The following is a 25,358-nucleotide window of genomic DNA, read 5'->3' as shown; positions in this document are numbered from 1 at the left end:
CATGTGCCAAAACATACTTTGTGATCTTCTCTACATTATGCAATGTTGTATTGTAGCAGCCATGAGTGAAGGTAGAACATTAATCATATCACTGACTGGAGACTGCTTTTGTTTGCTTCGAACTGAACACCCAATGATTTGTATGACACTTTTTGTAACTGTGACTTTTAATACCAGCACATACATAGTTCAGAAGGGAAAAGTTTGTGGTTTCAAAGGGCTTTATCAGATATATGGTTCAGTGACTTCAGGCAAAGACACGCACAAGCGCGCACACACAAAAATACATCAAAGGTAAGGGGATTGCACTGTTTGGCTCAAAAGGTCAGAATTTTTGTGTGTGTGTGTGTGTGTTAAGTGTGGGAAGGTGTGATACCAGTGAGGACTTTTGATTGGCCAGTTGGAGGAGTCAACAGTTCAGACTGTCTGGGTGCAAGGATTAGGGTGAAAGGTCATGCCTTAGCACCAGGTGTACTTGTGGGTACATTATCTAAGTGTGTCTGAACGACATCTGGAGCGGTTGATGTTAACCTTGTACTCTCTCTGGAAACTCACACAGCATGAGTAAAAAATGTTTTACTTATATACTGTATGTATCTCAACATGGAATCAGATTAGGTTCAGTGTCAAAGTCAGGGGTCAGCATTTTATTTCCCTACCTGGGATATGTTTGGCCCAGCCGATGTTGACCACTAGCTCTCTGTCCGCCAGGTCACACAGCGTAGTCAGGGCCTTGATGTCGCTGTCTGGTACTGTTGGGTCAGGCATGGCGTAAATCTTCTCTGGCTCAGCCACCAGCAGGTGAGAGACGATTTTGTTATCTGCAAGGCAGCCAAAGGCAACTGACATGACCACCAGACAAGGAGAAAGACACAGAGACAGAGAGATGGTGAATATTTGCCATATTAGGCAACAAGCTGTTCCACACCAATCCGGTGCAAAAATGAGAAAGGTCATATGCAAAGTCCCTGATAACATGGTCTGCTAGGTAACACATATGTCTAAAGGTATCGCAAAAAAGCAGCCATTACACTAGGAGAAAGAAACAGACATATTGCATCAAATCAACAAACAATACAATTCAGTATACTGTATAATATACAGCACACACCAATCATGATGTTCGATGTTACACATATTTTCAGTATGTGACAATATGTGATGAATTTATATACAATATGTATATAAACATGAATGTACAACTGGAAGAATGTTAAACTTGTTTGGCACTTTGAAAAACCTTGAAATGTAATTAAACCATTAAAATGATTAAACAACACATGTAATCTTTTTTATAGACAGTATAATACCGTAATTTTCAGTTTACTGACAGTTTGCAGTTTTTATGCCATTTCATATAAAAATACGAAACAGAAACAAGGTGTTATAAGAGGATACTTGACTACAATGTCTAGTCCTGTGGAAGTTTTTAACAATCAAGCAAGAGATAATCTAGTTGATTCCAGTAATTTGGCAGGACTAAAGAGGAAAATCCACTTGACAAAAGATCCAAAAATTGTTGAAACATTTCCAGACTAAGAGATGCTCCAAGGTGTGATTAAAGGCGATTACTGCTGGTGATCCAGGTTGCCCAAAATGTTGTCTTTTGTACCACAGCCTTAAGAAGCTTGCTTAAACATACAGAAGGGAAAGATAATAGCCTACTAAAAGCCAAACAGCTCAGCTGGTAATGGTGACATGTGGTGATGAGATCTCTATGGCCCATTAGTAACAGACTGATACCCTGCTTCCAAATTAATCCACTGACTAATCAAGCATGGGAATAATAACAGAGGATAGAAGAGCAAGAGCTAAGGAGGGAGAGCTAGAGAAAGAGAAAGATCAGGAAAAAATAAAAAAGGGAGAAGACAGGCAGAAATAGAGCCATGGATAGATTGTGAAAGACAGACAGGAAGAGTCGAGAGAGCGACAGCTAGATAGAGATAAACAGCAAGAGAGAGTGAAGCAGAGTTTGGGGGGTGGAGGGGGGTATTGATTTAACACTCTCCACCCCCAATTCTGTTACACACACACACACACACACATATATATATATATATACATACAGTATATACTATATACAGTATATACTACATATATATATATCTATTCCATCCTCTTCCCTCTAGCTCCAGCTCTAGGGTTGTTTGAACCCAACCTATCCCAGTCACACTGCAGTATCTGTGGGTAAATCTTATTTAATGTTTCCCTAATTAGAATCAATGGAAGCCCATTTCCAAACCCTGGGCTATTGTTCTGTCCTCACACAATCAATGAGGACGCTGAGGCTAGGGATTGGTCTACAGATAGATAGGCTGTATGCGTGTATCTGAGAGAGAGAGACAGAGGGACAGAGAGATGTTGTGTGTGTATTGACTGTGTGAGAGAGAAAGAAAAAGAGAGATGTAGGAAGTTTATATCAACCCTATATTTTTTGGTTCTCAAGTGTAGGTTTGTTTTTATGTTAGTAAACTAGGGATTACAGTCTGAATAACTGGAATTGGAGTGATCACTGATGATTTACGTAAATCACTCTCTTCCAAAATGTGACAAATGCTTGATACTAATAACAACAGGCCTAAAGAATTAAATACTGCTTAATCAGTTTAAGGAAAATTGGGTATTTAGTTAGCGGAAGCACAAACATGAACTGTGTATGCAAACACATACATTAGAGACACACACATACTGTAGTGTACACACACTTACATTATCCCATCATTTCAATGATTAGTAGTGCAGAAGTCCCGGTAAGCTGTCGTGCAGCCATTCAGCATATTGGCCTAAAGCAGAATATGCTCCAGCTTTAAGCAAAATGGGCTTTGGGGACCAAGCTGCTAAACACTGCTCAATCTGCACTGCGCGCGCATGTGTGTGTGTGTGTGTGTGTGTGTGTGTGTGTGTGTGTGAGCAGACGGTTAGCTAGAGAGCTAACTCTAGTTTGATGTGCTTGCCAGATTGGATTTAATCCGGATTAGGGCTTTGGCTGCCCCACCCTCCCCCACTTCTTTCTCTCCCTCCCCTCTTCTCTATCTCTCTGAGAAACCTTCTCATTTAGGTTCAGCCTCTCTCTCTCTCTCTTTCTCTCTCTCTCTCTCTCTCTCTCCCCCTGCCTCTCCGTCACTCTCACTCACTCTCTCCCTTGTTAATTTTTCAATCATCAGGCTTTGGCTATGGCTTCATTCTCTAAAAAACAGAGCCAATCCAGCCGGAGCTAAATGAATACCTTTATAGTGAAATATTACACATATAAAATGTTATGACCCCAAACTGGTAGCAGTAGAGACAGGGAGATAAACTTGGTCCAAAACAGATGGGCTTCTTACCACCTTGTGTCTATTTATATGTGTGTGTAAATGTTTTTACTATCCAACTGTCTCCATTAGGATAGATACTGATGGAAAGCTAGTTCATTGTACTTCTAGGCTCTAAACAGTGACTCCTATCTATTACTTGTACACCGCCTGCACACAGTGATACAATATCAATGTGAAAATACAATATTTCTCTAAATTTCTAGGGAGGATCTTCCTTGTTTACTGTGCATTGCATGTTCTTCAGTGTTCCCTCTGTACACAATCTCACATGCTCTCGCCACTAAAGCACATATGTCAGTTTGTAGAATGTGAGTGACTGCACACTGAGGACAGTGTGCAAATCCTTGTCCATTGGTCAAGAAAAAGCTATTTTATGTACTGTTACCAGTCAGTTTTGTTTGATTGTGTGTGCGTGTGTGTTCTTACATGGCTTCTTGGGTGGCAGAGCCAGCTGTGGGTTCAGGTATGGACTGTTGTCTGCATCTATCCGGCGCTTATACTTCTGTCTTCCACCACGAACCCTGTCCAGACGAACACCTGTGAGAAATAACAGAGAGAGGAAGTGTGTGTCAATACACAGTGTGATACTTGCTTGAAAACAAAACAAGGAGAGACTTCATCTTTTTTGACTTAACAACAAGGCAAGAAAAATAACAGAAATCGCACAGTATGTAAGAGGGATAGACAGAGAGCGGAGATGAAGGGAAAGAGGGGGAGAGATGAAAAAAAAAAACAGGGGCAGGTTACATATTGAGAACAAGCATGTAAAGAGAAGAGTTTAAGACAAAGAGATGTCGAATAAAAGACATGAAAGTGGATTGGAGGAGGGTCACGTATGAGGTCTGGGTGTTAAGTGCTGATAACTGTGCTGCTTCTGTGGTGTATGCATGTGAGTATGTGTGTGCATGTTATACATGCAGACACCTGCTAAAGTCACTTGCCTCTTTTATCGTACAACAAGATTAATTCATAACACACCACTTGTGTAAAAGGCTTGTCTCGTCTCTCTCTCTAGCTCTTTGACTTACTCTTTTCCTGTCTCTTGCCCAATTTCTGTCTCTCTGTTTCTCTCTCTCTCTCTCTCTGTCTCCTTAATTAATTGACACAAAGGAGCCCTAATTTAATTAGGCCTATCTCTCAGGGGATTGGATGTTACCGTGGTTACCACTTAAAGATGGATAAGGAAGACAGAGGTGTCATGTACCCTGGAGGAGGAGAGGAGAGGAGAGGAGGAACCTCTGAGGGCTGCGTAAATTTAAAAACTATCCCTAAGCTGAATATTTTGTACACACCTTTCATTAATAAACAAATCATTTCTAAGAGGGACTCATAATGCAGACGGGTCTGACTAGTCTCTCTCTTACTCCTTTTATATCGACAAGGAATTTTCAAGAGTTTCAAGAGTCACTTTTTCTACAAATAAATATTGATTACGTTTGACTCAACATTTTAACCTTTACCATGTTTCATTTACATTTAGTTTTGCTGATTTGATGTAATCAAGCATATCATTCTCAGGAAAATATCCACTGGCACTCAGGAAGATAGTTTTATATTTCTGGCAGCAGCAACAGTGGTGCCATCTGAATTAATACAAGAGAAATGGGAAGTCAGAGCACCACCGAAACCAAAATCTTCATCAACAGAGATCCAGGGAAAAAACTGACACTGATACCTGAGTCATCTGATAAGTGAATTAAAAGCCACAGCAGCCACAACTAAACATGTTGTATTTCTCTCCCTCTTTCAATTCTTGCCCTTTCTTTTCATAACATATCTCTTGTCTTTTCCTCAGCGTGCTTTCTTTCTTATTTCCTATATTTCCAGGGAAGGCACACATGATCATGAACTGGTTACAAGACTTGTTTTGATTTTCACCGCAATGGAGGAATTCTCAACTGGCACCTGTCATGTTAGAGGGTAAAAAGGAGTGAGAAAGGAAGACAGAAAAAAGACGTAGGTTATGAAGGAAAAGAAAAAAAGATAATGTAGCCAGAGGGAAAGTGATAAGCACTGAAAGGGAGAGAAGAACTGAACATCTCTTGATCCCCTACTGCTTCCCACACCATGAGTAGGAAACAGTTTAGTTTTATAGGGCTGATTTGTTCTGTTTTCTCTCTTTCTGTGTCTGAGATCAGTTTTACCACCTCCAACTCTGTCCCAGTGTCACTCTCTCCTTACTCCCCCTGTCCTGCAGTTCTTGCTCTCCATCCCCCATATTTCTTGTATTAGTGGCAATGTGCAAATGGAATAGTTTTGGACACCCGAAGGGAGGTTGAATTGGGTCTAGGAGGATAAGAACCTTAGCCCCCCTCACTATAAAAGTAAAACTACAAAACACTCACAAGTGTTTTATTAAGACATTATTGTGTGTGTGTAAAAAAAGGAAACAAGTGAGAATGTAGAGAGAAAGAATTTTTAGCCATAATCCAGTAAAGATGACTTTCTTAGCTAAACTACCACAACTAATCCAAAAGAGATACACATGGAAGCAGGCAAACACACTGACACACACACGCATAAGTTGCTGAATAATGGAATTACTGGAAAACTAATTTTGGCTCCTGGTTTTTATGCTTGCTGTTATTGAAGATTTATATCTAATTGCAAATGTTTAAGTTAGGAAGCAGCTGGCTGGTTTGGCTGGCTTGGCTGATAAGTCCCTGAATGAGTGTCAGACAGCTGCAGAGCAATCTGAAGGTTTGAACAACAGTATGCAAAGAGATCAGTTTCAAAATGCGCTGGCACTAAGCAGTTACTGAAAATTATTTAGATATAATCTCATATGTTTAAAATACCGTAATATGACATGAGACAAAAAACAACACTAATACAGTCTCTGATAAAATGGATTTAAAATGTTAAGAATTTGATTCAAATGTACAAACAGAGGGAAAAAGAGGAAGAGAGGGGCAAAGATAGCAAGAGAGCAAGAGACAGATTTGCTCACACATTGAGATTTAAATCCTCTGGAAAATGTGCTCACCATGTTTGAGACAACACACCTAAGAGATTTAACAGGAAGACTTTTGTTTTGGCAGCAAAAAGAAAAAATGACGAGGAATATTTCTGTGCATTCCCTGGCATTTGTACATGTGATTCCCTGTTTCATCTGTGTTTAGTACACATGTAAACTTTGATGGTCGCTTTTATTCAAAGCATTTTACAGTGGCATGAGTATACTCATTCTTTTTTCTACGAGGGACATTTAGAAACCTCTAACTAGCCCAGGCAGCATTCAGCCCAGTGAACTGGGCATGACATGCATCTGTGTGTGTGTGTGTTTGTGTGTGTGCTTGAGACAGAGATAGGTAGACAGAAGGGCTGACAGTCCAGGTACAGTGGGGGGGCCAGTGTCAGCAAACGGTCAAGAAACTCTTAACTCCAGGGGGTACAAACCCACTCACACACCCGCTCTGTGCCTTCTCTCTCACACATACATTCTACTACAAGACGGAGCGAGACTGATAGAAAGCAGAAACAGAGTTGGAAAAGGCAGAGTACAGGAGAAGTGAGGAAAAAGGTATACAGATACAGACTGAATGAAACAAATGGTTTGAACAAAGGAAGAAACACAAGTGTAGTGTCTCTGTGCACCAATGTCTGTACTGTAGCCTGTCTGTTACGACTTCACCCCCTGTGAAGATCTGCAATCACACACCTGCTTTGATCCACTTATGAGGAAAAATTCTCACACAAAATAAATGCAGTATGTAAAACATGCATGGTACCATTAAACATTTTTTAATTGGCCTTTCACTGCTCCCATTATATATAATTGCCAGGAATTCTGAAAGCTTAAAGGTATACTATGCAGGATTTTCCTAAAACAATTTGTAGACTCTCTGGGGTCACGGTTCTGCACAATTTTGGTACAGCAGGAAATAATAGAAAGGTTACTGAAACAGTTTAGTTGTGCTGCAGTGGAAAAAGAAAAAAAGCTTTCTGTTTCCTGCAAGGAGTCAGAAAAGCTGCTGACAGCTGTTTTATGCTGATTTATGGTCTAACTGTATATAAAGTAGTTGAAGCTAGCTCCATCTCCAGCAGCTAAAACTGTAGCATGCTGCTCATACACTGATGCTTCAGTATTAATAATCTAATGACGTCATATATAATAATATATCAGAGGGACCAAATCACTACTTATATTTTCATACTTTTAAACTACATTTTTCTCTCTCAGAACTGGTTCTTATGACGTGCTGTCTGACCTCGTCAGAAATCAAATGTGTTTATCGTTGTTCTGAATGGCTTCACTCAAAGGTGGAGTGAAAAGCCGTCTGTCACAGAGAGGGGAGGGGGACGAGGAGATGTGGTATCGATTCACTACAGAGATAACAAAGCATATTTTAATAATAGTGTTGCACTCGGTCAGTGTTATGGGTCTCTCGTTTGTCATTCTGACAGCATCAACACTACAGGGTAACCAGGCTACCTTGGCTTAGCCGGCTAGCATACACCCATGGGCATGCTACAGCTAAGTGGTGCGCTGGCAAAATGTTCTGGGTGGAACTCGCGCCCGAGAATCATTGTTCCATTGTTCCGCACATTCAATCAATGTTCCGCAGTGAATTATTAAACTATAATTGTTTAGGTCACGGAGTGTATTCTTCGTACAACCGCGTGCACCGAACCGTAACGTCTGTACTGTGACAGTTTGTGACAAATACACGTACCGTTACACCCCTAATAATCCCTCCCAATCATTGCTCATGACCCACTAACAGTGTATGTCAGTGTATTTACCTGCAGAGACCCTGTCCTCTGCCTGTATTTTCTTATTAGTTTGCTGTGTTTGGGACGCTTCTGGGCGTCAACCTTTGGGCAGTGGGTGTGTAGCCTCCAGTCAATAACAGTGTGCAGGTGTGAGGTCGGGACTCGTAGTGTAGTGACCAGGTTACATCGCTGTTTCTGTACCCTTCTGCAAGGTTGTGCGTATTTATCTGATTCACGGCTTTGTTCCTGCCAGCGCTGCTTGCTCTCTTCATTCAATCTCTAGCTCGCTCGATCACCACTGCTCTCTCTCTCTCTCTTGCTCTGCTCTCAGCTCGCTTGTTGATCCGGGGAGGAGAGGCCAACTTTGAATGCTGTGTTTACAAACACCCACTGACAAATCCTCTATAGTATACCTTTAAACTGTGTCTGCAATGTTGAAAGAGAAAACCCTTTGCCTGATTTGAGCTGTAAAGCGTTGAGCCTTTGTGCCATAAAGTCATAGAGGAGATTGTCAAAGTAAATTACAACATTGAGACTGGTACATGCTGACAGCAATCTCAGTGAAAGTCTTGTCTACTCATTAACATGAATTTAATGATGATTATGATGATGATTAAAAGATTCTGCATATACCAACTTTAAAGAAGCAGACTGTCTATCACAAAAAGCTACATCCTTGTTGTCTACTTTGTGTCTCTTTTGTGTTCAAACACAAATATACACACACTTTCTGCTACATGCCCACTTTTTCTCTAGCACACACAAACTCCCACATGCAGATTCTCATTTTTTCCTCTCTTTTCCTTATACCTAAAAGACCCAGTGCTGTGCTGAGCTCACTTCATAAAGAGCCCTCTCTAACTACCTCATCTATTTTCCACCAAATTAACTCTCTCTCAGCACTGATTAATGATCAAATCTAAATGAATCAAATTAAAAATTGAAAATTATATTTCCAAAGCCCACAAAAAAGAGACAGGAGGAGGCTAGGGGGAGAGTGAGAGTGCTCTACCTCCTCTTAACAAATGAGCCTTCAAATCATAAAGAATGGGCAGGAGAGGAGAGGAGAAGAGAGGAGAGGAGAAGAGAGGAGAGCAAAGGAGAGCAGAGGAGAGGAGAAATGGAAGGATGGGGGGGATTAAAAATATAAAGAGGAAAAAAGGCAAGGGAAGAACAGAATAATTGCAGAGTGAATGGGGAAGAAATGGAGAGAAATGGAAAGAAATAAAATTTAGATAAAATATGATAAAAAGCATTAAAGGAAGATTATGATATAAGAAAGTGTAGAAAAAGAGAACAGAGGAGAAAAGAGTAGAGCGTAGGTTGTGAAATGAGAGGAGAAGGGACGGAAGGGGGTAATGGATGGCCTAGTAAACAAAAGAAGAAAGGAGAATGAGGGGAAAAAATGAAATGAGAGAGAAAAGGAAAGATGAAGTGAGGGCGAATGAAGGAAATGAGATATGAACAGAATAATGAGAGAAAAGGAAGGGGTCTGTGAAGAAAAGGATACATCCGGAGGTCTAGACTTTGTGCAGCTTTAATTATTATGTCAACACCTCTACTTAGTCCACAGCTTCCACCTCTGCGCACTCACATACACACACCCACAAAAATAGAATAAACAGAATAAACTGTGTTTGATACCATGTAGTGAAATTTTAAGTAACAACATTTTTACCACTTTAAAACACTGTACACACAGTAAAGAATGCACACACACACACACACACACACACAGTGACAGTGATGAAGGTGAATCATTCCTATCGTGGGAATATAGCTGTCTGTCAATAGTACGACCTGCACTGATCACATCAGCATAGATTTTACACTGCACCGGCGTCACTCTGTGTCAGTGTGTGTGTGTGTGTGTGTGTGTGTGTGTTTGAACAGTTGAGGGATTGAGAGTGGAATGCCTTTGACACCTAAGTGCTTTTGAAGAGAGAACGGGGGGTGAAGAACAAATGGAAAGAGTGAGAAAGACAGAGAAAGACAGAGGAGAGGAAAAGGGAAAAGAAGATGGAGAGGACAAGACAAAATGGATTGATTTCAGATGACCAATGATATGATAAGAGAAGGACCAAAGAAGAGCGAGGGTGGGTGCAAACAAGAGTGAGGGAGAGAGTGGAGAGAGACAAAGAGAGAGACAAAAAAGCACAAGAGGAAGAGAGCATTTGTAGATGAAGAAGAGTAAACAGAGAGAGGGAGAGGAAAAAAGAAGAGAGTACTTTTATGGTAATTGAAGTTGTAACGGTTGAAATCTCTCTCCCACCTTAGACCAGGTTATCACCTTATGTTTCTGTATGAATGTGTGTGTGTGTGTGTGTGTGTGTGTGTTCAACCGCAGTGTTGATGTAATAACATAAAGGGTTTTCCTATGTGGGTTTTAGGACTGATGGGTGAGTATATTGGGCAAGACAACAAACCCATTTGAATCAAATGTATGTGTGTGCTCATCTATGAGTCTACTGCAAGTGAGTAAGAAGAAGAATTAAATTAGGGAGAAAAACATAAACATATGTTCATATCTTTTACATGTAGTGCATACATAGCTAAGGGAACACAGAATATTAGTTTCTTATTTACAGGAAGTGGTTCATTCAGGATGTTAAGATATCAAAACAGTGTCAGAATGAAGAAGATGTCATTTGTATTTGCATTAGCAGTATGAGTGTTGTTCTTTTAAGCTTGTAAAAGTGAGAGTTTAAGGAAAGAAATCAAAATAAAGAGAGCATAAGAGAGGGCTGGAGGGGAGGTTAAGAGGAAGGTGTGTGTAGTGTCATGCAGTGACGCTTGTTTAGACCAGAACAGATCAGAACAGCACTGCCTGAGGCAGCGGGCAGGTGGCTGTCACTGGTGTGTGAATATGTGTGTGTTTGTGTGAATGTGGGCATGTGTGTGAGTCAGTGTGAGGTCCCTTAAAAAAAATGTTGCCTTTTCCACATTAATGGCCATTTTCCTTTTAAGACCGTGTTTATGAAATATATTGATTCATCTGCATCTATCTGATCCACATTTACTGTGCATCTAAATTTTCCTACAGAGCTCAGGAAATCATAGCAGACTTAAGGCTTTTTATTTTCTTCCATGTTTACAGAAATATTGCCAAGATGAGCTGATGACAAAGGACAAAGACAGCTTTCTCAGGATTAATCCAGTGTTGAAAAAATACTACTCTTGTGAATGTTTTTTGCTAAAATCAGAAAGTCTTGTCAATTATTATTTTAGCTCATTTGATAGAAATGGAACTAATTCATATTTATATTGCTGGGATATTTCCAAGTGGAGTTTGCTTGACAGTTTGATGAAAACACAGTTATTGTGACATGTCACATACAACAGAAAAAATGGCTAGATCTGGCTATTCCCAAAGAGGTTGATTAGGGCATTTAGCTTCTAAAACCCCAATATCTATCCCCCCTCCCCCTCCAGTCCCATCCGCGGTACTTTGATGTGTCTGGATGTGGTTTCTTCCTGCTTCCTCTCCTCTCCTCACCTCTCCAGAAAAACAGAAACAAAGTGTATGTGAGAGAGAGCGGACCACTTAGGCAGATCTCTGGTCACAGTATTTCCATTATCGCTCCTTTCTAGCTGGGATGCAACCAGATGCCAGTCACACACACCAACACTCACACACACTTACTCGGGACAGACGCTACAGGGCCAGATTTAGCTACAAGTTTCCCATGGGGAAACACCAGACGCCACCAGTTGTCTGGCGCTCCCCTCCTCTATTTCCCCGTCCTCTCCTCTTGTCTCCTCTCCTCATCACTCTGGTCCTCTCCTTATCACACGCTTAATCCTCCTCTCCTCTGTTCCTTCCTCTATTCTCCTTTACTATACTATTACCTAGCATTTATTTCATATACTACTTTACCTTTACAATAACTGACATCTGTGTCTCCTTCATGAGAGACAAATAGTCTTTGTGGGTTTTATATGTAAACATGTGTGTTGGCCAGTCTTCTTGATTGTGGTGTGTATGACTGAATGTGTGTGCAGCAGCGAGACTGGGTAGCACTAGTCAGGATCGTTGAGCTATGAGGAGAGTTATGACGCACACCACCAGCTGTATACAGACACCAAACACACACAAGCACTGACACTCACACAGACTGGGGCCTTCCACCCGATCTCACTCATTAGGTCTTAGAGGCCTTAGGGAGCACGGCCAAAGTTGGCATGAGCTGTGTGTGTGTGTGTGTGTGTGTGTGTGTGTGTGTGCATGTGTGGGGCAATGTGCCAAGGTTTATATTTGCAGTCGGTGGACTTGTCTCTCTAGTAGTCTACCATCTGAATCCAGCTGGCCGTATACGGCTTTATAGAGATGGAGGCTTTGGTCTTGGACTCAACCCATTCTGTCTGTTTAACTACGATTCATCAGACGTGCTATCATCAAAGCTGCCATGTTGTAAAGGAGCAAATCTGTCAATATGACCATATGTACAGTATACTGACTATCGCTGGCTCCTGGATTCTGTGTCTCTGCCAAAGCCTTTCATGTTCAAATGTCTGATCTGTGCTTTGTATTCAGTTCATGACAATTCTACGCATTACTTCTGATGTTGAATGTATTATGTCGGTCTTGCCTCGCCATTTTTGTATACATTTGTATAAACTGTCACAGCTACAGTGTTATTACTAAGGGTGTAATGGTACACAAAATTCACTGTTCAGTATGTACCTCGGTTTTGGGGTCATGGTTCTGTACAATTTCAGTACAACAGGAAAAAAAGAAAGGTAGAAAATAATATTTTGGTTTTTTATATTGAAAAATGTAAACATCCAACAATGGCTCATTGGCCAAAACTATTAATGAGACAGTTTAGTTGTGCTGCAGTGGAAAAAGAAAACTTTTCTGTTTCTTGAAAGGAGTCAGGAAAGCTGCTGACAGCTGCTTTATGCTGATTTATGGTCTAACTGTAAATAAAGTGGTTGAAGCTAGCTCCACCTCCAGCAGCTACAACAGTAACATGCTGCTCTAACACTGATGCTTCAATATTAATAATCTAATGATGTCACATATAATAATATATCAGTCACAAGGACCAAACCACTACTTTTACTGAAATATTTTTTAATTACATTTTGCTCTCTCAGAACTAGCTCTTCTCACGTGCTGTCTGACCTCGTCAGAAGTCAAATGTGTTTATCGTTGTTCTGAACGGCTTCACTCAAAGGTGGAGTGAAAAGCCGGCAGTCACAGAGAGGGGAGGGGGACGAGGAGATGCAGTATTGTTTCACTACGGAGATAACGGAGCATATTTTAATAATAGTGTTGCAGTCAGTCAGTGTTATGGGTCTCTTGTTTGTCTTTCTGATGGCAGCAACACCACGGGATAATCTGGCTACCTTGGCTAAGCTGGCTAGCATACACCCATGTAGAAGGGTCTATCTGCAGTCTTGCAGACCTACACGACACACTCACTTTACTACACTACACTTTACCCCCCATGTCCCGTTACACCCGTCATTATTACCGCGTGCTTTTTTACAGATTTATAAAACTTAGACAAAAAATAAATACACCAAATAAAATAAAAATTTATTTCTGAGGTCAGCATGTGTTAAAAACCTCTTTTAGCCGTCTCCTGTTTCATTATTTTCCATCTAAGCTTTTACCTGAAATTATACCCCGGTCCCCCCCTTCTCTCTGGGCAGATTTAAGCCCCGCCCCTGCGACCTTTCAGTCTTCAGCTGACGCATCATTATGACCTCATTAAAAATGGACAGACAGCCATTGCCAGAGGGGAAGTTCTCATAATATAGTCAAGCCTTTTAATTGCCTTGCTCCAGAAATTAGCTGTTACATATTGGTGGGTGGTGTGCCCCATGTTCGTTCCTTCCTTTACTTTATCCCCCGCTTCTTTATTCCTCTTCACATTTTTTGTTGAGAAACATCCAATGTTCCACACATACAGGTTTGTGTGTGCGTTTGTATTCACATGATTGTGTGTGTTTAAGAGAACATGTAAGGAAACAGCTCCACTCTGAGTTGGTTTACTGACCCTCTGGCCTCTTGGTCTCCCCTCTCTCTCTGTCACACACACACACACACACACACACACACACACACACTTCCTTGCTGCCTCACTTGCTCTTCATCTCACCCTCTCTGTCTCCCACGGCGACAAAGCTAATTTGAGGCAGATCTTGCCCTGAGGGGTAAACTACAGCATCTACACACACACACACACACACACACACACACACACACACACACACACACAAGCTGCATGTCCTCCACCCCACTCCCATTCCACCGTTACCACTTTATCTTCACCTTTCTCCCGTGAGCTAGCCCCTGACAACTGCAGTTAGCTCTGAAGCTAACTGATCCAGCCACTTATCATTATCATCTATGCAACTCTGCTGCAACGATGCTCACAGCCAGAAGGGCAGCATAAAACACAGTAGGTGAAGTTCCTAAATGAGTGTTTGTCGTGTGTGTGAGGAAGTGTTCCTCTGGTGTGATAACATCTTTTACCAGGTTGTAACAATGTGCTACACTGTACACTGGTCTTTCATCTCATGACAAAGACGTACATTATTATTACTCCACTGTAAAATATTGTTGAACAAGACCTCACCTCATTTGCTAACAAAAGACAAATATTTTCGAGGATGAAATACAACACAAAGTTGCCTAAGATAGTCAAAACTTGTCTTTTAAAAAGACTGTCAGCATCAGATAAATCATGGTAATTGTTTTGACACTTTAAGTCATGGACTGGCAAATTGAATAGTTTCCAGACTCTATCTTATTCTATATTTCAGAATTAAATTTGCAGTAGATTCGATTTTTTTTTATGGATAATATTTCAATAAACTTTTTTCAGTGAATTTTCCTGCAATTTCATTTGACACCAGTACATTATAATAGGTTTGTTCAATTTTAGAAGAATAATTGAAGAAGGATGTCTAAAGAGAAATTTACCTGCAGCATGCAGTAGTTCTTAAAATGAATGAAAACTAAAACATATTATAAACAAATACCGCCAGTAGAATAAAGCAAGGGTGAGGGAATACATTTAGCTCCTTTTTATAGTTGTTGATCTTTTTCAAACTTCCCATGGGTTGAAAAAGAGTGAAAATGAGGAAATATAAGAAAATGGATGTGTCAATTTTCCAAATGACCCTTATTCATATGTAGAGCGGGACCCCCTGTATTAAATTCACACCCAGCACAACAAATGGGGTGGTGGTGGTCTGTCAGGTTGATGTATATATATGTAGGCCTTGGTGTGTGTGTGTGTGTGTGTGTGCGCGTGATATATGTGTGTGGAGCAGTGAAGCAGCGGCAACAAAAGGCAGCTATTTGTTTGCCTGTTCAGGACAGAAGGCAAACACATATCCCTCAGATATATATCCACACAAATACAGTAAATTCCTCCATAATAAAACAAGAGGTTTGATAATTTGCTGTTAAGAACGAGTGTGTAAGTTTGGTTCTCTAATTGGTTTAGTGGGCAAACCACATCCTTAGTATCCTTCAGGCATCCTTAAAATCCACAGCATAAAAACCTCTCTCTGTTCGTCATTCCCTTTCAATCATTGCTAAGCAAAATCTCAGTAAAATATATTATACTGTATATTATATCAAACTATTGCATGACAAAGGAAATGATGAATAAAAATATTTCCCTTGCAAGTGACAGCTTTGTTTGGAATTTATGGACATGTGGGTAATGTGGTTTCAGTGTCCAGTAGGACGATGTATTCTGAGCTGTGTGAACTGTGAGACAATTGGAGCTGCCGATAATACATGTGCTTACACGTGTGTGTGTGTGTGTATTTGTGGCCACACACACATACACGAGACAAAACAGGAGATGAGACATGGGTTCTGCCTATGTCAGATCAACCGGGAGAACAAACGCTACGACAGCAGCTTGTTGGGAACGTGTGTGTGTGTGTGTGTGCAAAAAAAGAGAGGGAGAGAAAGACAGAGAGGATCGAGAGAGAAAGAGAGACATGAGCATGGGTTTGCAGTGAAGTGAAACTCGGGCTTTTGGAGGCAGTGATGGGTCTCAATATATCTGTGTATTTTATGTGAGTGTTTCTGAGTGTGTTTGAAGCTCTGAGGCACATGGTGAAAGTTTTGTTAATATTATCTTCCCTTTTATGACATTTTGTTGTTTGTAGAAGTGACAGAAAGAATATTTTAAAGACAGGGACAAGCTCCAGCTCAGTTGAGATGGCATGATAAAAAAATTTCAGGCACCTGATTTTTAGTTGTTGTTGTTTTGTTTTTTTCATTTTAGCCTTTTTACTACAATTTTAAGTTTCAGTCACAATTTCCATCATTATGTTATTGAAAGTTTGATGTACTTTTAGAGAAAATTAAATAAAGACAACTTTTACATAGTTTTTTGTTTGCAAAGACATGTTTTTATGGATAATTTCAGTTTTGTCATGGAAAAAACAATCATAAAATATTTTTTGCAATAGATTTTGCAGATTAAATTAATGCTGAATGTGTTTTTTTTTATTCAGAGCCACGCTTTAAAATGTGACATTAACCATGTAATGTTCTCAACCCATAAAGCATTTGTATTAACACCATATTATCAACACTGCAATGGTTTTGTTATCCACTAAAACCATCTACTGCAAACTGTGATAGTCCTCACATAATGATGGTTAAAATCTGCTGGTATGTACGAGATGCTGCCAACAGGATGAAGAGAACAGTGAGTGGAGAGGAGAACGGACGGATGAAAGGCATGAGAGAAGCAACAGAAACAGTACAATAATACTGAGTGGGAGAACTGGAGGGAGAAATGAAGACAGGAATGGATGGAGGGAGGGCTGGCATGCGTCGGCAAAGGCACGCTCCCTGACCACTGTAAGGAAGGGGGCGTAGGCCAGGTCTCCCATCAATTACAACCTTGACCCTCCTCTCTTCTCCTTTCTCTCTCACACACTTTCTGCTTCATTCAACCATCCTCCCCCTGCCTCTCATCCTCCCCTGGTCCCTCTCCTCTGCTCCTATAAATCAATCTCTTCTACCTACCTTCTTCTCCTCCCCCTAGCTTTCTCCCACCTTCCCCCTCCCACTATCCCTGTTTCTTAGCCTCTCTCTCTCTCTCTCTCTCTCTATCGGCCCTCCTCTTCATCCCTTGCCACTCCTCTCTCTCCTTTCATCGTTGGAAGTGCAGTGGGAGTAGAAAGGTCAGAGGTGGGAAGACGAGAGGGAGAGAAAGAGGCAGAGGCAAGGAGGGAGTGTGAAAATGAGAAAGTGAGTGTATTTAATCAAAGTGGTGTGGGGGCAGATAATATCTTGGGGATTTTTTTGTTGTTTTTTTTGACGTTTCTTCACCGCCGTAGTACTGCTGATTCATGCTTAAGCAACAGAATTGGAAAATGGGTCAAAATTATCCTGTTATTTCTATTTGTACCTAATTTTAGTAAAACAAGGACATAGCCGATGTCTGGAAGTGTCTGTGTCTCCTTGTGTGTGTGTGTGTTCATTCAGAAACTATTGTATGAGACTTGTGTATGTGGAGGTGAAAGGTGAACATACACAGGGAGAGAAGAGAAGAATGTAGCTCAATGCTAAGTGTAAAACAGACAAGAGATAAAGAGAGCCATGAATAAATTCAGAGATGTTGAAAAAACAGCAGAAAGTGAGACATAAAGAAGAGGCGTATAATACAAATAGAAATAGATAATGACATACTTTAAAAGGAGTATTAAGAATTTCTTAGTGAAGTGTTACATGTAGCACTGTTAAATATAAATAAATCATTTCATACCTTGGTGTATCTTGGTACACTGAATAGACTGCTGCCTTGTATTTGTGGCATTTTTGGTTTCTCAAAATAAAGACCACATTTCCCCTAAACCCCATAGCTTCCTGTCCCAAAATGCTACATGTAGCACAGCTAACAGAGGAAGATAAGGAAGAGACCTTTTCCCTTACCCTCCCTCAGCATGCCCACAGTCAGACACTTCATGAAGCGGCAGGCCTGGCACGACTTGCGTCTCCTCTTGGTGATCTCACACTCGTTGGTGGCTGGACAGCTGTACTCAATGTTGCCTGTGGCATGTAGACATGTTGGAGGAACACAGAAGGAAAGATTTCATTTCAGAAAGAAACCTCTACAGATAGACAATCTGTAGTCAATATGTCCTGCTGCACATAGACGTAGGAAAACAACATAAATAAATGTTTGAATTTCTATTGACTAGACAGACATAGAATGCAAGAAAAAAATTCTGAAATACTGTAGTGGATAGACACAGTAGTTATACACATATAAGGAGATAATCCAGGAATTTATGAACATTGACCCCAACACTGTTACGTTGATCCTGACTTTTGATCTTCAGATGCCGCTTTGTTGGCATAGTGACCATATATAGAGCAAGCACTGAGCTCAAATCCTTTAATATTCCTTTGTTAAATTACCAATTTGTTTAAGAAACTGGTAAAAAAAAACAACTATGTGTTTGTGACATGTCTATTAAGATGATGTGTGTGTCTTACATGGGAACATACTGTATGTGTAGATGTCATGGCTAGAGCAAGCCGAGGTTGCGTGACTTGGTGACACTCTTGTGCAGAGCTGAGACTAAGATTATTAGCTGATGTAAGTCTATTAACTTCACAACCCTGGCCGACGACAAAACCAGAATTGTGTGAGAGGCTAATACCACTTTTACCTTTTGACTGCCTCACTATCTCTTCTCTTCACACTGCAGGTAACTTCTGCAGCTAATGTCTAACCATCTCTTGTGTCTTCTGTTTTCTTTATCTGTACCCTGTTTTATTCTGTTATTCACTCTCCTCCAGTTCTGCTCATCACCTCTGCTTAGTTATTTGTTTCCACCCAGTACAGAAGCAAAGCACAGTTATGGATTTGTTGGGCCCAATTGGCCTTTTACAAAATTAATAAAAAAAATTGTTCCTTTGTTTAGGAAAGTGAGCTGTGATGCGGTATAATTTAAAAATAGCTTTTCCCCCTGCTTCCTGTGCCCACCTGACGACTACAGTACCCCAGCAAGCTAATGCATCTCCCACTGAAACAGAGTAAACAGTGATTGCTATTGACTGCTGCTGTGGAGAGGATGTTTTCTCATTACTGGGCTGATTAAGGGGGCTAGTTAGCTTGGGAAAAGGCTAAATGCACAAACGCTTCTTAATGGGTAACAAGATGCTCATTAATTGGCCTTGTTAGTTAAAGTAAAGGCTAAACATGCTAAATGCTGGGAGACGCCTTACAGTCTAATGGACACTACTAATGGGACAAGTTAGCTTACATCCAACCTTAACATATGGATGGTACACTAGGAGCAGATTAATTCAGCAATTAAGAGGGACACTTACCTAGCACTAAGGCTAAATGTGCTAATAACACAGAATCTGTGCTGGTTAATGGGTAGTCAGTAATAGGGCTTGTTCGTGCAAGGCTAAACAGGCTAGCACTGCTAAGTGAAGACACTTATAGAACTGGTAGCACTAAGGCCAAATACATTAAACCCCCACTGTGAAAAAATAGAATAACTTATATAGATGGTGAGTGCTACTGTGGAATTAGGCATGAATATGTCATAATAATGCACACTATCAATGTTAATTAAACTGACACCTATGACAGAAATAACAATGTTTTGTATGTTGAATTTGCAGTACCTAAACTCAACAGTGATTAGTACCTCAACTAGAACTGCTACACTCTTTAATACTGACATGTTTGTACAAAAGGTGCTAGATGTTACGTACTGTACGTATTCAGGGAGAAGGTGGGATAGGCTTACATTAGGGGCTGATACAAAGGTGTGTTACCCGGCTGTATACTCTTTGTATGCTCAGACATAGACATAAGCATCCTTCTTCAGAGTGAGGGCACAGGGCAGGAATTAGAAAAGAAGGGTTAACACCAGAACGTCATAGCTCTGTGTGTGTGTGTCTGTGTCTTTCTTTCCACCTTTATGTGTCTTATTGTGCACTGGGGTGGGCTTAGATCAGAGTGGTTCTTGGCTGCTTCTATGTATAACCTGTGAGTTTGAATGTGTGTCTGTTGGTGTGAGTGAGGGGGGGGGGTGGGGATATATGAGGGCCTCAAATCCCCTGCAATCTCCTTTGAGATGTGTGTGTATGTCCACCTGCTGCATAACAATTGACCACTATTGTACAGACTGTGTAATATGAATGTTTGTGTGTCTGTAGCTGGCCGAACTCCATACTTTGTGCTTTGTCTGACTCTCCTGACGTTACGCCTCTAACTTCCTCTTGAAATAAACTCAGTCACTCCCTCTCATTCTGCTTCTTTTTTTGATAGCTGGGTCTTTACTAGTTAATTTAACTGGAGGGCAACAGAACATATCGAGAGAGGGAGACATACTGATGACAATGCAACAAGGGTCCTGGCCAGATTTGAATATAACACACTGCATTGCTCTTAACCTTAATTCAATATCAAAGTATTTGCAAACATTTAGGAATTTAGTAATTTGATTATTTTCTTTATGGCTGCATGAAACAAGAGGACCTAAACTCACCTTTTTCTTTACCTAACACAACTCTCACATACCCTCACTTGTTTGATCGTCACACCTATCGTACCATTCCTACCACACCTTTCACTGCTCTAATCCACCTTTCTTTTTCCCACTTGCTTTTTCTCTCTTCCCTTTTCATCGCCCTATCCCTCCCTCTCCCACACTTTGCCCTCCTCCTCACTCCCCTTTATCCCTCTCTCTCAATAAGGGAGTGATAGATGCAGGTTGTCAGGTGTCGCTGGACTGACGCCATAGAAACAGCAGCTGCCAGAGCCACTTCCTCCATGCTGCGACACACACATGCACTCCTATACACACATACACACACGCCGCTAATTCCTTCCTACATTTGTGTGCCCAGTCTACCCTCCTCCTTCTCCTCTCTTTCTCCCATTCCTCGTCTCAACTTATTGTTCATCCAAACAGGTGTATACTCCTCCTCTCCTCTCCTCTCTTCTCCTCTCCTCTCTTCTCCTCTCATCTCCTCTCATCTCCTCTCCTCTCCTCTCCTCCACCCCATGCTCTCCTCCCTGTCCAGCTGGAGGTGTTTTTTTGGTGATTACCTGCGGTTTTATTGGCTAATGGGTTGAAACATACCAATATGTCTGCCGCTGCCCATCTGAGGCTGGCCCTGCTTTCCAGCCAAGATACACACACTAACACACAACCACGCACAAACACAGGCATATGTGCACAGACGTACACATAAACCTGCACTCATTTACATGGATAAACACAAGCCCACACACAGACACACAGGCAAGCAGACATCCACACTGTCTGTGGATGAGTTTGGCTTGTGTGATAGCCAAAGATAATGTCATGACCCATTTGTTCCAGCAAATCCAATACTGCTCAGTCTGCTTCTAAACACACATTAACAGTAGTACTGTTGCTCAAACACTGATAAAAAAAACTTATATTTGTTAGATTTTCCCTTTAAATTCTAGTGTCCATTCAACCTTGGAATATTGCTTGTGTAAATGTATCATGAGTGGACTATTAGTAATTTCTTGATAAACATATAGAAACTTTTATGTAATTTTGACCAAGAACAGCTTCCCATTCTTTTTGCTCACCGAACTTGTTTATCATCACAACCTTTCGTGACAATGGCCCTGTGACTAGCTTTGTCAAAGCATTGACCCATAACCGATACCTCCTGCTCTCCTGATCTGCAACATGTCCACTAAGGAAGGATTACAAATAAAGAGAAAATGAGGGAGCAAGAGAGAGGGGGACAAAGCATTGGTTTAAATCTATTCAAGGTCATACTCCAAAGAGGCTCTACTGTCAACATGGCATCATACCTATATGTTTGCCGAGCTCTTGTATTTAATCTATAACTGTGTTCTCACCTATGTAACCTTTAACAAGCCCTCTAAATGAAATGAGACATCTGGAATTGGTCAACTATTAGACGGCGCAGCAATGACAGAGGAATTAGGGGTTAAACCTATACACAGAGTGATTACAAGGTCGTTTTGGTGTCCAGGTGTGAAGCTGCTTCTATGAGTTTGTGTTTGTGTGTGTGCGTGTCTCTTGCCTTTATCTGTGCATGTGTGTGCTCCAATCTCTTTGTCAGGATTGCACTGTGTCCTGATCTCATCCCATAATAAACACATACAGGTCATCTCTGGGTAGTGGTGACCATCTAGTGGATGTAAGACTTCCACCCCCCTACATCTCCCTGTTTCCCCCTCTCTCTCTGGGGCTTTACTGTGAAAGCTGCTTATCGGAGGCAAAAGAAAGCAGCGACAGATAGGTGGATGGATGGAAAGGCAGATAGATGAGTCCTGTCTGATATGACTGACTGACTCAATGGATCAATGATGGCTGGCTGGCTGGCTGACTGACTGGTAGCTGGGTTTTTTCCTGTAGCAGGCTGACTGACTGGAGTCCTGATGGCTGATTGATGGGGCCTATTAGTTATTACAAACCTCAACAAATCTTTAAAGATTATTACTGAAACACAAAGTCTTCAGAGGTTTCTTTTGCTGATTGACCTGAATACGTCAGAAGGACCTTTCCCCTGATTTCCCAGACATAAAAGTGCTTAATTGACCTATGGTTAATTGGTTATTAAAGGATAAGTCTGGTGATATTATTCATTTTTCTTATTGTCAACAAACCCTATGAAAAGAACAACAATAAATTGACCTAGACAACAAGTATTGCCTTTGTAGCCAAAAATACATCAATGAGCCACACGGTTGCACTGGGTGACATGTATTTTCATTATGAGGAACATGGGAACTGTAGTTTATTGAGTCAATCCCACATACACCGTCCTGCTGCTGTAAATACTTGTGAGTGCACCAAAGCCATGGCAGAAAATAGTTTGCAACAAATACACTATTTACTCCTGTTTGAGTAATGTTTCCTAAAAACTACAGTGCTTAGGTGTTTTAGTTGATTATCAATTATATATATCAGCCACAGACAGGCTGTGGAACTTGGACAGTATTGAGAGACTGATTAACACACTTCTGGTTTTGCTCCTATCCTGGGAATTGTTTACACTACCAAGTATATCACCACCCTTATCCTTTAATGTTGTTTGTTATAGAGGTAAACAGTGTGGTAGCTGCTTCAGCTGTGCTTGCTGTGAAAAGAAACATGTTAAACCACCATAAAACCCAATGACTTGTAAAATTTGTACAATTCCATACACCATATTTTGTATGATAATCCACATATTGTATAAATCATGTAAAAGTAAGAAGGTTGTTATATCGTTGGTGGACTAGTGAACAAACTGCTGTCTAACTGGTTTGCTTTATGGCTAATTGGCTGTTTGTAAGAATGACCTGTACTGTGTGTACAAGGGTAAATGAAGGATATAATGGTCGAGAGAGAGTCAAGTATTAATTGAATACCAACAAAATCGTGAGAATATGGTACAAATACCTGTGTACTTCCTGGACTACTCCTAACCCTAACAAGAGACGAGCGGATTACTGGACCTAAATCCTGGTACTCTTCTCATCATGTGGATTACTGCTCTATCCCTTCTCTCCTCTACCCCCTAATCTGAACTCCTGACCCCTAGACATGACCCCTGACCTTACTCTGACTCTATGTTATCACCTAGACAACAGGCTTATAGCTAACACTTTTCCTGTGAGGCATTAGAAGCTAGATCTGGGAATGCAAATACCACCTGGAAATTACTCGTTGCTGTTGTGAAGAAGAGGTCAAGGTTGAGGGTGAAAGGGGGGCGTGTCTGCGAGTTGGTGTGTGTGCCTGTAGCTGAATCGATGCTGGTATGAGAGCGTGCATATGTGCAGGCAAGACGGAAAGAGAAACGGCAGAGGTGGAGAGAAAAAATAGACTATGGTGGGTGTCCTGGTGGCTCACTTTGCAGAAACATGTACCACATAAAAATCTGGGTTCACATCTGGCCTGGGGCTTTTATCATATGTCCTGGATCTCTCCTTGTCTGTTCTTCATTGCCTCTCTTTGCTTTCAACTAAGGGCACAAAGGTCAAAAATGTGAGCACAAAAAGGAAATTCTGTATGTCAATGAAGAAGAGGTCAACATAATGGCTCAAGTGTAAGTGTCTGTGTGAGAGTGTATTTGGCATTTCACTTAAAAAAGACATAGTTTATGTTTAAGGTGCTATGTGTGCAGTATTTCGAGCCTTTTTAAGGAGACCATTTAGTTCAATTTGAAGAACACTACATCTTCACCGTTAACCTCTGACCTTGAGTCCTCCGCAGCCGACCCTGTAATGTGTTCTTTTGTTGTGCTGTGTTCATGACCTTTCATACACCTCTCTAGCTTAAAAAATGCTAAGTCAATTTTCTTCAGTCAGTTTAACACCAAAAAGCATGTAACAGCTCATTATGATGTCACAAAAGTATTAATTTATATAATTATACATATTAACATATATATTATTTTAAAAAGACAGAGACCCAAATCTTCACTTACACCAGTTTTGAAAAAGAAGAAAACAGATCCACTAAAGCTGAACTAATCCAAGAAGAGACAAATATGTGAAAGCAAACCTGTGATAGTGAACCTGACATAGCATGAAATACACACAGAGACAGAATTGTAGACAGACAAGAGATTATTACAGACAGAAAGTAAAAATGGAAGCCAACCTTGGATGGTGCGTTTGAAGAAGGCCTTGCAGGCCTCGCAGGATGCCACTCCATAGTGGTACCCTGACGCAATGTCCCCGCACACCAGACACAGCCTCTTGGGCATTGAATTCAACATGTACTCGCACTTAATCTGTGAATCTTCCCCAATAGTTGACGAACAGTCCTCATAGCGCTTTGATCCGGGGCCACCGGCAGGACCCAGGGGCCCTGCGTTGGAGCCATAAAGGCTCGGGGAGTCTAAGCCATTGGGGTGGCCGTTCATCGTGGACGAATAGGAGCCTGAGGCGTCACTGGAGCCACCAGGGGAGTGATGGTTTAGACTGTCAGTCAGGGAGGCAGGACTAGACGGCTCAGTCTTTATATAAGAGGACGGACAGTTGGACTCAAGGTGGCGCTCCTTACTGGACATTCTGCAGAGAAGCCTGAGGAAGGGAGACAGAAAAGAGAAGGAAGGGTTAGAGGAAAGGCAGAGCTAGAAGAGAGCAGGAAAGGATACAGTTACAGCGATGTTCAATCATATAAATACATTTTTGCTCTCTGGAACAGCAAGAAAATAGCAAAATGTTGCATTTGGGTTAACCCCAAATGGATTTATTCTGATTATAGCAATCATTTGTTCTGATGCTGTCGAATTTCCTCACTGTCACTTTCTATGATGGATTTATGCTTTTTCATAGCCTGGCAAGCTACAGACATGCACAC

General features: G+C 41.1%; 1 protein-coding gene across 4 annotated transcripts in view; it reads right to left on the bottom strand.

Moving 5' to 3' along the window:
• esrrga (estrogen-related receptor gamma a) overlaps positions 1-25,358 on the bottom strand; it is a 184,640-nt gene that overhangs the window by 32,561 nt on the left and 126,721 nt on the right. For 2 of the 4 annotated variants that reach the window (XM_042396235.1, XM_042396155.1), the window contains exons 4-7: positions 24,654-25,078; positions 17,947-18,075; positions 3,744-3,854; positions 660-842 (exon numbers count right to left, since the gene is read on the bottom strand). In XM_042396235.1, the coding sequence (XP_042252169.1) occupies positions 660-842; positions 3,744-3,854; positions 17,947-18,075; positions 24,654-25,078 (848 nt within the window). The remainder of the gene's footprint in view (positions 1-659; positions 843-3,743; positions 3,855-17,946; positions 18,076-24,653; positions 25,079-25,358) is intronic. The other 2 variants (XM_042396332.1, XM_042396274.1) reach the window with 2 other exon arrangements.

Source organism: Thunnus maccoyii, chromosome 1, assembly GCF_910596095.1.
Source record: "Thunnus maccoyii chromosome 1, fThuMac1.1, whole genome shotgun sequence".
NCBI classification, from domain to species: Eukaryota; Metazoa; Chordata; class Actinopteri; order Scombriformes; family Scombridae; genus Thunnus; species Thunnus maccoyii.
Note: the sequence above shows the minus strand (reverse complement) of the source record. Positions and strands in the feature narration are given on the sequence as shown.